Genomic DNA, 14,993 nt, shown 5'->3' on the forward strand with positions numbered 1-14,993 from the left:
CTGAATATTTAACAATATGTAATGTTATGTGCAAAAAGAGGAGATTATCTGAGTTTCCAAACAAAAAAACGTTTTGTACACATGAAGACCAACACGTTTAAAGCTGCTCAAAAAAATAGTGCATCTAGAATTTCCTAGCTTCAGGACAATGTTACGAGTGGTAATGTCTTTTTACCCATTTAAACTGATTCTGCCATATTTACACAAAAAATTGTTGATGTTTTTTGTTTTATTTTTTTGGCAGACAGCCACAAACATTTAACGATTGGAAACCCAAGATTTAAAGATAACCAAGATTAACACAAGTATTTGGTTGTTGTTATTGGTGTTTGAGGTGTTGTATTTAATTGCACCTTTGAATTGTGTGCACATATTTGTAATTGTCAATGTCTACTTGGAGATCTAACTTTATACATTATATAACCAGAGATTTTAAAAAATACTGTGTTTCGACAAAATAAAGAAAAAAACAACTGCAAATGAATCACCATGTTTCGAGTTTGTTAAAAGGGGTTAAATGGCTAAAAAACAAAATTAAGTTTAATATGGTTCATTATTTTAAAGTTATTTTGTGGCCAACTTAGCCAATTATATTCGCTCTGTGCGATAAATTTCTAAGTGTGTTTAAATTGGTATGGATGTTTTATGTGTTTGTTAGGTTAGGAATTCCATAGGTTCTGTAATTTAAATAGCTTGTTACCTGGTAAACAATCAAATTCATTGAGTTCGCAAATTTCATTTGGAAACATGGGCAGGAAGAGTCCAGAAGCTTTGATGAAAGCTGACCAGAAGCAGAAACGCTCTACTGATCTTTCACATGTATGTGTTCGAGCAATCAATAATTGTAGTTCTGTAGTGAATAATGTATTATTGATTCAATAATTCTTGTGTATAACAGTATTTTACTTTAAAATCTCTTATTTGTTGAAATATTTTCAAGTCCGAGTCAGAAAATGCTCTTTTTGTTCATTCTACAAAAACGTTTTTATTACACACAGTGATTTGTTACCAAATGTGTTATTTCAGGATGGTGTATCAGCAAGCAAGTCAATATCTTACAAGATGCACGTGTTTTAGACTCTCCACAGAGTATGAGGTGTGTTGAAGGTTTAAATGGTTCAGTAAATTTAAAGTCCATTTTTCAATGGTTTTACTAGCTCTGCTGTAAAATATTGTCATGTGATGAGTTTTATCAAAATCCTAAATTTAACTATAAGCATGCACTAATGGGTTGTGCAAATTTTGTTTTAGTTAAGCATTTGCAATTGCAAGCACATACTGCGCATGACTATTGGTGAACGTCATTCAGTTGTCAACCCACAAAGATGGCTCTGCAACACTTGCCTTACAACTGATAAAAATGAATAAATAATGTGTGGACTGTTTTGGATGACCATTTGAATATTTATAAAATGGTATATAACCTACAGATATATCCATGAACATGCATTAAACCAGTGGTTCTTAACCTTTTTGGTGTGGTTTCCCATTAAAGTAAATCACCAAGTTCGAATTTCCCCCTCTGTTATTTTTATAATAATGTTTTGTGCCCAACATTAACAAAAAATTATTCTTTAATCAAAAAAATTTTGTGAAGTGATTTTGTCGGGACCTTAAAGGTATACTGCAATCTTATTTATATGTCATGTGCTTGCAATAGTCATTTATCGCATCACAATCAACAGACCAAATGCATTTATTCGCGAACAATAACAAAGTCATTGATACTTTTAGTAATGTCTGTGACGTAACAAACGATTGTTGGATTTTTATGCGCCTTGCAAAACTAGGTGAAGTTAATCTTACATGTTGTTGCGGAAAATATTGTATTAAATTAACTTTCAACGGTTAATTTAATAAAAAAAGCCCAAGTTTGGTGACTTCTAACTCACATAATTTCCCTCTAAAAACATTAAATTTCCCACCGGTTAAGAACCACTGCATTAAACCATTATTTGGAATCTGGTCATCCATTAGTGATTGATGTCAATGAACTCTATGTATATTGCTATGCTTGTGAAGAATATGTTCTCAATGACAACAAATCGGGGAACATCAAGGTGCTACGTGAAACTTTACAGGTAGGCAAATTTGCGTTATTATCTTTTTTAAATTGTAGTTGTGTCAGTCCAAACAATTCTGTGGCATGGTTTCTTGGTCGGAAATTGCCTGGAAAATAATTTATGTTGTATCATGTGACAAAAAGTATTAGCCCATAAATTCTGTTTGTAAAATTTCAATAATATTAAGTTAAACAATTTAGGCTGCTTTTGTGCAGTAGGTAAAATTTGAACAGTTTATGTATTGTGTGCCATAGTAAATATTAAAACTTCAATCAGAAATTCTTAACATTTCTCCAGGCAATTAGATACCAAAACTTTACTGGCACAACTCGTAGTGGACACACACTGAGGACAGCCACAATAAGTGCAGATGAAGATGTTCAAATGAGGAGAAGATTACAGCAGCAACAACTTGATAGAGATGATAGACTTTTCACTGCCATTTGGCATTCAAGGTACTTTTTCACACCGTAAAAGTGCACAAAATTGTGTTACTCCAAAAATTCGATGCCCAAATTTGCCAATTTTCATAAGATTACATAATTTTAATTTTTTTTGTCTTTACTATGTAGGTTTGTTCGACAAAGAAAAACCTTCAGAAACTGGCAGAACTATGTTCGTAACAAGGACCAACACTGTCAGAGTGATGACGAACAACCATGTGCTACAGTCACACTACAGTGAAACACAGAACTACAAGAAGACTTCATTGGAAAACTCGATGACCACCTTGAAACCTTGTCAGAATTAAAGATCTGCAACAAGTTAATGCTGATTTTCCATTAAACACAGAAAGGAAGGGGATTGATACAAGGTTAATAAGGGAAATTACACTTGATCCTGTTTAAGGTGTTTTACCAGCATTATCTGTTGTGTGGCAGTGCAAGGTCTGATTATGTGGAAAAAATCAATACTGGTGTCTTATTTCAGTAAAACACCATCTCCAGACTGTTCTGTATTTACTCTATCCAAATTGAATACCACATTTCATTTTTTTAGGTGCTAGGTCATTTGCAAAAGTTCCGCCGATGTTTACTTGCCGTTCGTGACATCGAAATGGATGAAACCACTGGGTGCTACGAAGATCCACAAGTTTCGCCATCAAGCAAGTTATGAGTCGCTGGAAGAAGGTCCACCATAGAAATAAGAGCCATGGCATTTTAGCAGGCTAGTCTTTTGCCAGAAACAATCTATTCGAGCAACTGCTTGTGTACAGAAAATACTTACATCTCATGACAACTCAGGTTTACTTGTAGTAGGGATTTGACTTGAGGACTCAAGTCTAAATCAATGACATTTCTTAGAAATAAGGAAAATAAACTTTTTAAAGACCTTGCCTTTCAAAATAAGGTCAAGTCTTCGAAATAAGAATAGGATGGCGACCCTGAGTATAAGATATACAATATAATTAAGGCAAGTTTAAATCGTTTTATGTAAACAAGGCACTAAACTTTACCAGTTTTAGTTCAATTCCACACAGACTATTAAGATTTTACTTATAGCCTCACTCGGGTTGGTAGTGTACCTCACACTGTGCTTCATGGACAAAGCGCCTCATGGCGATATCCCTGACATATAACTTCTCAATATGGCTGTAGACTAGCCTGCTAAAATGCCATGGCTCTTATAAAGGCAAAGCTTTGTTTCATTTGGTATGAAAATGTATTGGTAAGACCATTAAATATTTTCTAATCTTGGCAATGTCCTGTTTGCTTATAAATTGTGATGTTATGGATGTGTGTATTGGTTTATTCTATTTGTTGTTTTCTTAACTGAAGTCTGTCCACGCCAGATGGTAGATATGGTCATGTAAATGTGCCATAACAGCTCCAGTATTTAACCCACTGGCAGCCCAAGTTATAAACCTTTCTTATAATCCGACACACTCCGGACTGGTTGCTTTGGCAGTTTTGACAGCCTGAAACAATGGGTGGTACTAAATACTGCATGTTACCGTATGTTATTCTGCTTAAAATACTGCATGGTATGTGAAATGCGAGAATACAAGCCCCAACAAGGGAAAATTAGACCAGATTATAGCATTGTTTTAATTACAAACCTTCACCCAACCAGAATAGCTCTAACCGTTAGCGCTTTCAAAAGTTCGCAAAACTATATTTTCGTAAAGGCATATTCAAGTCCTTTACAACTTCCTGCCATGTTATAACATGCGGTATACCATGCGGTATTTAGTACCACCGGAAACAATCGCCTATCAGCGTTACAATTTAAAAGTGTTGATTGGGTGATTGTGGTTTGATTTTTTATTATTTTGCACGTAGCATCCCCCCTAAGATGGGTATTTTTTTTTTGAATTTTAAGTGTCAATTGCATTGTTACAGGAGAGTATTAATCTATATACTGAAAGCTAGAGAATATTGTGTGCTTGCTTAGCTTTTTAAGTTCTTTATCACACCTTGTCTTCACTGTAAGCATTCATAAATTCGTTGTTTTTTGTTCAGTAATAAAAGCTGTCTGAAATAGTTTGTCATGCTTTAGAATTACTGTAAAAGTTTTTGTACCAACACCAATATTTTTGGAAAACTCAAAACAAAAGCTAGTTAAAACAAACAAAAGAGTCATTTAACACAGTAAGTCACTGCTGTAGTCCGGGGACCCCTGGGGCAATTTCTCCCATCTATCTTGATTCTTTGCTAGTCTGTTGTATTCCATGATCTATTTTCCTGTCCACCCCTGAACATTGCCAAAGCCAGTTCGTTCTGGGCCTGCCTTGTCTTCTTATTCCCTCGTCGGTCCTGTGCATGATGGTGATGTAAGAGTTCTATGGCGACATGTTACATGGCTAACCCATTAAAGCTATGTTAAACAAGATTGGCAACAGTATGCACTCTTGAAATACTCCAAAGTCTTAAACTATTTTAGTGCACTTCCATTGGTTAACACAGCATTGATGACCTTTATATTATACAGTGATTTGATCAGGAGGATCAGGAAGAGACTGATCCTATGTTTCTTCATGGTGCTCCACAGGGCCTCTGTGACTAAGTTCTTGATGGTGGTCTCTTTTTTTCACCTAGTATTCAATCTGTTAGACCAGTGGTTCACAAGACTGTAGACTGTACCATCATGTCCTTCCCTTGTTTGTTCTTCAGATAAGACACTCTTGATTTGAGGTATTAGTTTACCTTTTTTGGTATCATGACTATCAAATATTGTGTCCACGTGGGCCACACTTATCTCATATGTATTCAAGATCTCCTGTGTTATCCAGCAAGGCTTGTTTCTGGTTCCAGCCTTTTCCAAAGTTTTCATCACAGTCGCATTCATGATTTTAGAGAACTCAGATGTTAATTCTTGAACATTATTTTCCAACAGTGCATCAAATCTGCTTTCAATCTTTATTTCAAACCCCTTTCTGCAACCTGGCTCTTCAAACGACAAAGGAAAAATACTCTTTTTAAAAAAAAATATAAATCAGTGACAGGGCGTCAGTGAATCAGTGACAGGGTGTCAGTAAATCTGTGACAGGGTGTCAAAATCAGTGACAGGGCGTCAGTGAATCAGTGACAGGGCGTCAGTGAATCAGTGACAGGGCGTCAGTGAATCAGTGACAGGGTGTCAGTAAATCTGTGACAGGGTGTCAGTAAATTTGTGACAGGGTGTCAGTAAATTTGTGACAGGGTGTCAGTAAATCTGTGACAGGGTGTCATTGACAGGCGATAGGTGACAGCCTGTCACTGAATTGTCACAACCCCGCCTCTGCAAAAGGAAGCCCCAAAAATGCATTGCGGGCAATGGGGAGAGAGTGGAAAAATGTCGATAAAATTTGTTTTAGGCATTTTTATAGCGATTTTTTCAGATATGATCAGTAGTTTAATAGGACGCATGTCTTCCAGTGTGTAATAACCAATAAATATGCGTAGATTGACTGTGAGGTGTATGTATGTGTGCTGGAAATTAAAACATTTTTAAGTTAGTGTTGAAATAAATCTTTACTGAGTGGTAATCAATGTTTCTTGTGCAATATAAGTAATTTCCGTGCTTTTTTAAGTATTTAGGACTTACATCCAACGAGATGGCTATTTTTTTCACACAAGGTAATGTGATACTTTGTGTGACATTACCTTGCTTATCCAAACTGCTGTTTTTGACTGTCATCAAACTCCAGGAAATTTTGAGGAACAGGTGGTTTGAACGTTTTAATTAAAAACACAAAATAATAATACAATATTTCAACTATTTTGCTCAAAATATTTTTAACAGTATTTGACTTTTTTTCTTGATTGAGTGCATTTGATTTGGGTGTTTATTATCTATTATAAAATTGGTGTTATTATAAAATTTAAAAATTCTCATGAAGTTGTTTCTAAACATTTCAGACACAATCGGGTTTATGTTTCTCCAATAAGCAACATTAATTGTCTTAGGTAAAGTCCACTGAAAGTGTTTTAGTCTCTTCCCACACCCTCAAGCTTCACGACACTGCAAGATTACAATGCAGCCTTTTTCTACAACAAATACACTATGAAGGAATTGGAATTACATTAAATATTTTTTGTGTGTATACTCTTTTACTAGGACTAAGTATGTCTTGTAATCATCTCTGTAACATGATATGCGGCACATTTTAAACTTAATTAACAACTTTGAGGGTTTTTTATCTTGTGAATGCACCATCTGTTATAATGGGATCACCAATAATAGTGATGCATCTGACAATAACTGCAGGATATCTGTATGAACTTGCCTATATAGTGCATTTGTAATCATTGCCTTCATTCCTGTTTTGCAAGAAAGAATTTAAGTGTTGTGTAGGCATGTTTTTTTGCAGGAAATTGCATATTGAATGGAAATAAAGCAATATGTCATGATTCTGACTAAAATAGTACATAAATAGGCATCTCATTTGGGTGTGAGGTCTTAAATGCATTTATGTACATGTATCTCTTTGAGATTTTGGAGTTTAGTTAAGTTTGAGAATTGGAAACATTCTACCAAAAATTTATTCTACACATGTTGGTTGCAAACTGAAAAGGTTACATTAAATAAGCTAAAAAAATTGAGCATTCTAGGTTTACAGTTCGTAGAAACCTACTGCAACAAACTTTTAAAAAACTTTAAAGTCACATTTTAGTTCCAAGACTTTGGTGACAATCAAAAACAGCAGTTTGGATCAGCACAAGATGATGTTAAATGAAGTATCACATCATCATGTGTGAAGGAAAGAGCCATTCTTGTTGGATTTATGTCTTAAATATAGAGGAACGCATGTAAACTTCTCATATTGAACCAAAAAACATTTATTACAACTCAGTAAAGATTTATTTCAACACTAACTTAAAAACGTTTTAATTTCCAGTACACATACTTACACCTCACAGTCAATCTACGCATATTTATAGGTTATTACACACTGGAATACATGCGTCCTATTAAACTACTGATCATATCTGAAAAAATCGCCACAAAAATGCCTAAAACAAAATTTATCGACATTTTTCCACTCTCTCCCCATTGCCCGCAATGCATTTTTGGGGCTTCCTTTTCAGCCGCCATTACGCTTCAATTTGCTTCAAAAATCACCCAACCGTTCAACGGAGTAGCGCAATCCAGGGTTTATAGAGATCAGTGGTGACACCCCAGCCCTGTCATTGACGCCTGTCACTAACAGTGACAAGTGTCACGAAAAAGTCACAACCTCTGTTGTGCCATACAGTCTTAATTTTTGGAGTTTATCCTGCTTTTAATAAAATCCTAGTTAGTTAAAAAATATAAATTTCTGAGGAAAGTCTCTAGATTTGGCTTTTGGTCCTATTCAGTCTAAGTATAAACACAAACACATTTTTTTTATTTTTCGCAAAACATAAAGACATATAATCTCATTTCAAATTCAATTGTTAAGCCATATTAGCACAGTAAAGTAGGTAAGTATGTTGACAAGGCGATTTTTTGCCGTGAATATTTTTCTTGACATAAATTTTTTGACACTGTTTGCAAAATTTAAATATTTTGCTCATTTTTTTCATCCCAAAAAAGTAGCCTTGTCAATAGATCAGCATGTTACATCAGCATGTTACCTACGAGTTAACTCGTAAGCATGGCACCAGCGAAGAAAAATATTTCCTAATTTCAGAAAGTCACTAAAACATATTTGGCAAATTTGAGCACAACATGGGAATATCCCTTTAATTGAACAAGTCGGATGCGGACCATTACTTTTTGAACAAATACAACAATAAGATACAATAAGACAAAAAGGCAAACACAATGCAGTAAGAGTAAACAATAAAAATCACAACAAAAGACTGCCTAACAAAACGTCCATGTGTACATTTCGACAAAAGTTGTGTTTACAACACCCGCAGGTGCTTTGACTCTACGTAGCAGTTGTGGTATATCCGTTGTTGCGTTGATTAAAATGAATTTGTCTGTTTTTTCTCCATAACGTTCCTGAAGCAAATATGGTTTATGCTATTTTCTGTTTTGTGTCAAAGTATATTTACCATCAGTTTTTGGGTTCATTTGTTGTTTGCGTTTGAATAGTTCGGAAAGCTTTTTGCAGTACTCCTGATTGTTTGCGACATATAACAAAGCTGTTATGGAAGTTGAACATTTTGCGACGATTGCAGCAACTGATGGAACAACTGGGTTTATTTCCTGCATTGAAAATATGTTGACAGCATGAATGATTATGTCGAAATGCCGAAATTAGATAATTTATAATAGGACATATAGTGTTCGTTGATAGCCATGTACGGGCGCAGTAAAATGCACACAGACATGTTGACATACAATATACAAAACTAGTAGCCTGTCAGATTGTACCAACTAGAAAAAACAGCAGGAACACAGGTAAAAATTGTATGTGAAGTGAAACATAACCACTTTACACAATCAACTTAATATAGTAGTAATTTTTTACCATTTCTGCCACAACGGATATTAATGCCATAATTGCGTATGGAGTCCAGGAAATGCAAAAACAAGCAACGCTTTTTGCAGCGCATTTTGTCAAAATGAGTTCGCTTGACCTCAAAGACTTTTTTCGTTGGTGAAGGTACTGCGATAAACCACCCTCTACGCTCTGCTCAAAAGGATTGTTTTTGACAACGCAAATGATGCGCACGTAGCAAAAACATAGGAGTGACAAGGGTCCTGCAACGAAACAATGAAATCAATACAAAGGCATCTGCATGTGTCATTTAGACTCTAAATTTTACAGCGCAACGCAACGAAAATTAGGTTTTAAGGAATTCGTAAGGTTTAAAGCAGTGTTTCATACCGGAACGGAACGAAACGAAATAACGTTATTCGTTCTGAGCAAATTATTTATTTCGGTATTTCGTTCTGGACCGATATTTTCATTTCGTTCCGGTCTGATCGAAATAAATTTATAACGGTATTTTTCGGTATTTCGGTCTTAACAAACGAACATTTCTTTGTGGTCTTTGCAACTATTAAGCGAAAAAAGGAAGAATGTTGCAACACACAATTATTACTGTCGATAGTTGTTACGTCACATAACATTTGTCAATGATGGTCAAACAGATGTAAATTGTAGGAGCTTCAATTCTTATTATAGCCTAACGGCGCAAAATGTTTGAGCAATTGTATCATGTCAAATGTCCAGAACGAAATACCGGAATAAAATTTAACGGTATTTCGCTCCGTTCCGGAATAAAAATTGAAGCTCCTACAATGTACATCCGTTTGACCATTATTGACAAATGTTATGTGACGTTACAACTACCGACAATAATTCTTATGTGTTGCAACTTTCTTTCCTTTTTCGCCTAATAATTGCAAAGACCACAAAAAAATGTTAGTTTGTTAAGACCGAAATACCGAAAAATACCGTTATAAATTTATTTCGGTCAGACCGGAACGAAATGAAAATATCGGTCCAGAACGAAATAACGAAATAAATATTTTGCTCAGAACGAATAACGTTATTTGGTTTCGTTCCGTTCCGGTATGAAACACTGGTTTAAAGGACTGTACAACAAAAAAGCCTATCCTGTTATAAGTTCGATTCGGTGTTGGGATCCAGTCGGTTCGTACCGGATAAAGATGACTTTTGTGATAGAACCGGCTGACAAAAATTTGAATCCCACCACTGGTTCGATTACCTATATATCCAAATACCATCATACAACTTAGATGGACAACGTTGGACACGCTCCTTTCCAAGTAATTAAATGTACAACTGACCAAAACGCCGTCCAAAACATAACCGCCCACTCCAATGTATGGTAACCCCGATAAGAAACATCTAAAACGTGGTAACGTGAATAAAATTGTTGCGGAACGTAATTAAACCTTGAAATAACTTACGATGCAATCCACACTGCGAATGTTCTCATTAGTTGGTTGGTCAGGGATGGTTTGTATCTGCTGTTTGATAAGATGGCGTAGTAGCGTTGTATTGTTAACAAACATAAACTGCCAATCTGAGCGAAAGAAAATATTCCTGCCAGAAATGCTTGGCCTTTGCAAACTGTAAAAGAAAGTTGGTAGCAGCACACGGGGCCAAGGAAATCAAAATAATGTTTCACCCAATTAGTTAAAGATGGAGATTATGCATGGGACGTAAAAACACTAAAATTAACAAATATAAGGCAAAAACTCAACCTGCGACGCTAAATTGCCATACTGAATGTACACTCGACCATGTTGTGAGCGGTATACTGGTGCAACTCATTCCAATATTGGATATAATCAATGATACAAAAGGTAAATGGTTGGTTCTCAATGTCCTTGTTTTGTAAACTCTAAACGTGACCAAAAATATTTGATTAACGTGTAGCCTTAACTAACAAAAATTAGGGTGTTTTATCTCATCGCAAGCAATTGCATCTTAAAATAGAAGAGATTTTTTAAGTAAAATTAAAGTAAACTTGATTTATATCCTTTTGCTTTGGGTAAAAACTTTTAATGCTGGCTTGTAACAAAAAAAATTATCTATATAATCCCTAAATATCATGTGTAAATTATAGCGCGCAATTACTCAATATTTTGTATTAGTTTAAATATTTCGTATGTTTCAAACAGTTATTTGAGTGTTTTAATTTCATTTTTAAGATTTTTAAAAATCCAGTCGAAAGTCATTTACATCAGGGGTCGGCAACCTTTTTTGCACTGCGGACCGGTTTTGAAACTAAAATTTTTATCGCGGACCGGTCTTCAAAAAACTACATAACTTATATATAGCTATAAAAACGCTTAAATTAGTTTATCATGCCCGGGATACATGGGCAAAATGTTTTATAGCATTTAACATGAAAAATTATACGGCCCGGTAACGACCTCCTCGCGGACCGGTACCGGGCCGCGGACCGGCGGTTGCCGACCACTGATTTACACGACAAAATCAATGCCACATCTGAACAGTCTAAACCTATTACAGCTTAGATTCTCTTTAAACCACAAAATACATTTTTTGCAGTAATATTTAGGTTTTTGTCTGTAGCCTTATAGCTTTAAAGAGTTTTTTAGAGTATCATAAACACGTTTACATGTATAAGTATCATACGATTTTGCAAAACTTTTATTTGCAAGTCGTATTGGTATCTACAATTTTTCGGTTTCGGCTTATACTGTATTTTAGACTTAGTTCATCACAACATTTTCTTACCGTCGATACAAGTACAATATGATAGAATTGGAGCTGATGCTAATAAGTCCAACAAAGCAACACGTCAAACCAATCAACATGTACCAGTCTTTGGCGAAATTTAGGCTTCTTCTGAGAAACTGAAAACCGAAGTTTGGCGATTCAAACATAAAAGCAAAACGACAAAGCTTTTCAATTCCGTAGCATCTTGAATCAGTGCTATTCTCACCAGACATGATGCTTAATGTGCAGTGAAAATATTAATGGGCCTAGTTAGTAACTGTTTTAGACACTGCGCCGTTTATACAATGAGACAAGGTTTCTTAAGAGTAAAATTACTCTGAAATGCTGCATAACAGTAACAGTGATTTGGAAATATTCGGAAAGAACTAAAGGTCCATATTTTTTTCTTTGTTGAGATGAACAAATGATTGCACAAGAATATACATGACAGCTATTGATTCCGTGACAACATGTTTTTGTGTTGTAGTGTAATTGTCAACCAAGCAAGCTCCCAATTAGGCGCTGAGTTGGGTGAATTTCTTATTTGTTTCGCACATTGCAATTCTAATAAGCATTTGAGGGCAGTGGGCTTCATTATAGAGGTCAAAGATTTCCAGAGAAGCATATAAAAATATATTTCATGTCTGGTCGTTCGACGGCATTAACAAGCAATTCTCCTTTATTCCTTGGAACAACAAAATTTTGATTGTTCGGACAGAATTCTATTGATTGGATCCGGCCCTAGGCGTCTGTTTATTTGGCCCGCGAAGGTGATTTTGGCTTAACAAACGCACGGAACATTTTTGGACCATCAAAGTATTAAACATTCTGGTCTTCAAATAGCCTAATACCACAGCCCTGCGTTGGGCAAAAACAAAGTTTTTAAATCATGCGTGTTTAACTGTGATGTGGAGGAAGTTTTCTGTTCTAATCAGAAGTAAAAAATCTGTTCGTTTTTTGTCACAAATGTGATATCCTATTTTATGTCAGGAGTACTAACGGACTATCACAACCAATTAAGTCGAAATAGCCGGGTTGTTCTGTGACAATATGCATGTACAAGTCCACTTCATTACTGTCAATTTGAAGGCGTGCTATTAAACGTACCGTTGGGTTGCTCGCAGTAACTTGCCTGATAATATTAATATAAAACCATTTCGCTTTTAATGTTTTTCCCCAAATTATATAGGCTAGCTAACAGAAAACCAAAAACCCTTCGCACTTAAGGCTGCTGCATTCCAATGTCAACAACAGTTTTAACGGTCCTGCAAAATCACAACGCCGTTTTTACAACACAGCGACCAATGAGAACAAGTAGAGAAAAAATCCGATTTCAAATTTGTTCAACAAGTCGAAATCGGCCAACATCTTTGTCTGGCACAATGTTGATGAAAGTTTTATAAAGCAGCGCCCCTCGTGGCAATTTTGCGGCGACCGTCGCATCTTTGGTAAATCTTCCAGGTATAAAAATTTCTTTCGTGAATCGGATTGTTCCACTGCAGGTAGCCGTTAAAGTACGTCTTCTCCCAGCTACAACCTAGATGGAAAAGTTCAATGTAAAATTTATTACACTTAACGTCAGTAGTGGAATTCATTTTTTTTTTCTATCACAATGGTCATATTTTTCAGCCGGTTCTGTTACGGTTCTATCACAATGGTCATATTTTCAGCCGGTTCTGTTACAAAAAGTCCATTGATGGTAACCAGTAATGCTAACCGGTTTGCTGATCTCATAAAATTTCGTTAAACGGGCTGAATCCCACCACTGCCTAAAGTCCATACTCGACCTGTCTGCTTAATTGGCAAATTCCTTGGAGTTTCCGACTTCAAATAATTTAGCGTATAAGCCAATTTACCTTGCTCCATAATAGCATGGTTATTGCAATTTGATAGATAGTAGTTAGGCTAGAGAATTTTCACTTGTAATTATAACTTTTCTTGGGTGTTTATGCACACAATCAACATATAGTTTCTTGTCATGTAATGAGCTTGTTCTCGCCTTTTTACTGTTTTTTACTTGCTTCTTGGTTTTTACATTCATTTATTTAAGAACAACACAATGTTGCTGTCGAAACATTGTTTTACACTAATATACTAGCTTGCTTCTTTCTGAAAACATTGCATAGAGTGAATAAAATAGAAAACTTGTGTTTGTACTTGCAAAACTCACATTTAAATTTATAAATTCTTTGCCATCTTAAATAGGTCTTTGCTATGAAAGTAATCACTTGCCCAGTATACACAAAGCATGCTTAGTAAGCAATGACATATAGACCATGTTTTTCCATTTGAAGACATGTACTTACATTAGCACCAGGATACCACCGGAAACTGTGAATTTGTTTGGCTAGTAAATATCCATTATGTACATGATCACCTGTAAAACACATGCAGTAGTTTGATAACAGTTTACTTAAGCAAAAACACAAACCTAAAAAAGGTTTTCAATTTCATTATAGGGTCACAAATGAGGCCCAAACAAACCAATAAACATATGGCCAACATTTTGCCATCACTTATTATTGCAATAACTAAAAATACAAATAATGAAGTTGAACAGTGAAGGTAAACAAAACCAACCATCTATGACTTTCCATCCCCTGTATCTTCTTTTGTCGGGTCTACTAACATTCCTGGTATTTCCTTTGACACCACTCGTTGCACAACATGATGGGATAACACGACTACTTGTGGGTTGAAGATTTATTTGCAGGGCTGTTAAAATTCATATTTGATGTTTTGTGCAAAAAAAGCTCGTTTTGTTTACATATTGGAAATCTTGACCAAAACCTAAAATAACTGAAGATGAAAAACTGAAACACTCAATTCCACTATCTTAATCAAATAATTAATTCATCTGAAGGGGCTTTCGGTGCGACAATGCCCTATGTAGGCTTTAAACGTTATCGTGTTGTTTCATACAATTCAAAAGCATTGACTTTTGTTCTAATGTTACAGTTACACTGACCTTTTATACCAAAATCCTTTATGCCGGCTAACTGTTTTGCTTTCCAAAGTGTTTCCAATCGCAAAACACAGTTCATCCTCTTTAAAGTAAAATCACATCACACAAGTTTTAAATTCTAATACAAATTGCCTGTTGAAGCAATTAACAATATTAAGAGCAAGGTTTTTAAACAGGAAAGCATCTTTGTAAAACAACAAAAGATACACTAGCACAACGAGTATTGCCTCCTTTATTTATCACTCACCGCTGCTAATGATCCGTGTTTAATGTTTTCACGGGGTTGAAAGTTCGAACTTCGCCACTTGAGGCAGTATAGAAATTTACGGTATCCTAATTTTTTTTACCACCAAATGCTTTATACAAAGAGTATGATCAAAAACATCTA

At 35.3% G+C, this 14,993-nt stretch overlaps 2 protein-coding genes across 2 annotated transcripts; both read right to left on the minus strand.

The window, feature by feature from the left end:
* Nucleotides 1-7,875: 7,875 nt before the first annotated feature.
* LOC145232007 (rhodopsin, GQ-coupled-like) lies at nucleotides 7,876-12,716 on the minus strand. Its single transcript, XM_080096492.1, has 7 exons — nucleotides 11,659-12,716; nucleotides 10,656-10,795; nucleotides 10,359-10,521; nucleotides 10,154-10,296; nucleotides 8,947-9,179; nucleotides 8,528-8,681; nucleotides 7,876-8,474 (listed from the first exon to the last, which is right to left on the minus strand). The coding sequence occupies exons 1-7, from the start codon at nucleotides 11,871-11,873 to the stop codon at nucleotides 8,401-8,403; spliced, it is 1,122 nt and encodes a 373-aa protein (XP_079952618.1). The 5' UTR covers nucleotides 11,874-12,716; the 3' UTR covers nucleotides 7,876-8,400.
* A 71-nt stretch (nucleotides 12,717-12,787) lies between these two features.
* On the minus strand, nucleotides 12,788-14,757 carry LOC145232008 (large ribosomal subunit protein bL27m-like). The gene is made up of 4 exons (XM_080096493.1): nucleotides 14,609-14,757; nucleotides 14,221-14,355; nucleotides 13,947-14,017; nucleotides 12,788-13,177 (listed from the first exon to the last, which is right to left on the minus strand). Exons 1-4 carry the CDS (start codon nucleotides 14,682-14,684, stop codon nucleotides 12,974-12,976), a joined length of 486 nt encoding a protein of 161 aa, XP_079952619.1. The 5' UTR covers nucleotides 14,685-14,757; the 3' UTR covers nucleotides 12,788-12,973.
* Between the last annotated feature and the right edge of the window lie 236 nt (nucleotides 14,758-14,993).

Source organism: Phallusia mammillata, chromosome 6, assembly GCF_965637545.1.
Source record: "Phallusia mammillata chromosome 6, kaPhaMamm4.hap1.1, whole genome shotgun sequence".
NCBI classification, from domain to species: domain Eukaryota; kingdom Metazoa; phylum Chordata; class Ascidiacea; order Phlebobranchia; family Ascidiidae; genus Phallusia; species Phallusia mammillata.

Excerpts from the sequence above, each read along its gene's own strand:
- LOC145232007 (XM_080096492.1), bottom strand. The coding sequence starts at position 11,873 with ATGTCTGGTGAGAATAGCACTGATTCAAGATGCTACGGAATTGAAAAG. Across the intron at positions 10,522-10,655 it reads ATGGCAATTTAGCGTCGCAG|TTTGCAAAGGCCAAGCATTT; the intron begins GTTGAGTTTTTG and ends TTTCTTTTACAG. Across the intron at positions 8,475-8,527 it reads AATGAACCCAAAAACTGATG|GAACGTTATGGAGAAAAAAC; the intron begins GTAAATATACTT and ends TATTTGCTTCAG.
- LOC145232008 (XM_080096493.1), bottom strand. The coding sequence starts at position 14,684 with ATGAACTGTGTTTTGCGATTGGAAACACTTTGGAAAGCAAAACAGTTA. Across the intron at positions 14,018-14,220 it reads GGGATGGAAAGTCATAGATG|GTGATCATGTACATAATGGA; the intron begins GTTGGTTTTGTT and ends TGTGTTTTACAG. Across the intron at positions 13,178-13,946 it reads GGTGGTATCCTGGTGCTAAT|GTTGTAGCTGGGAGAAGACG; the intron begins GTAAGTACATGT and ends TTTTCCATCTAG.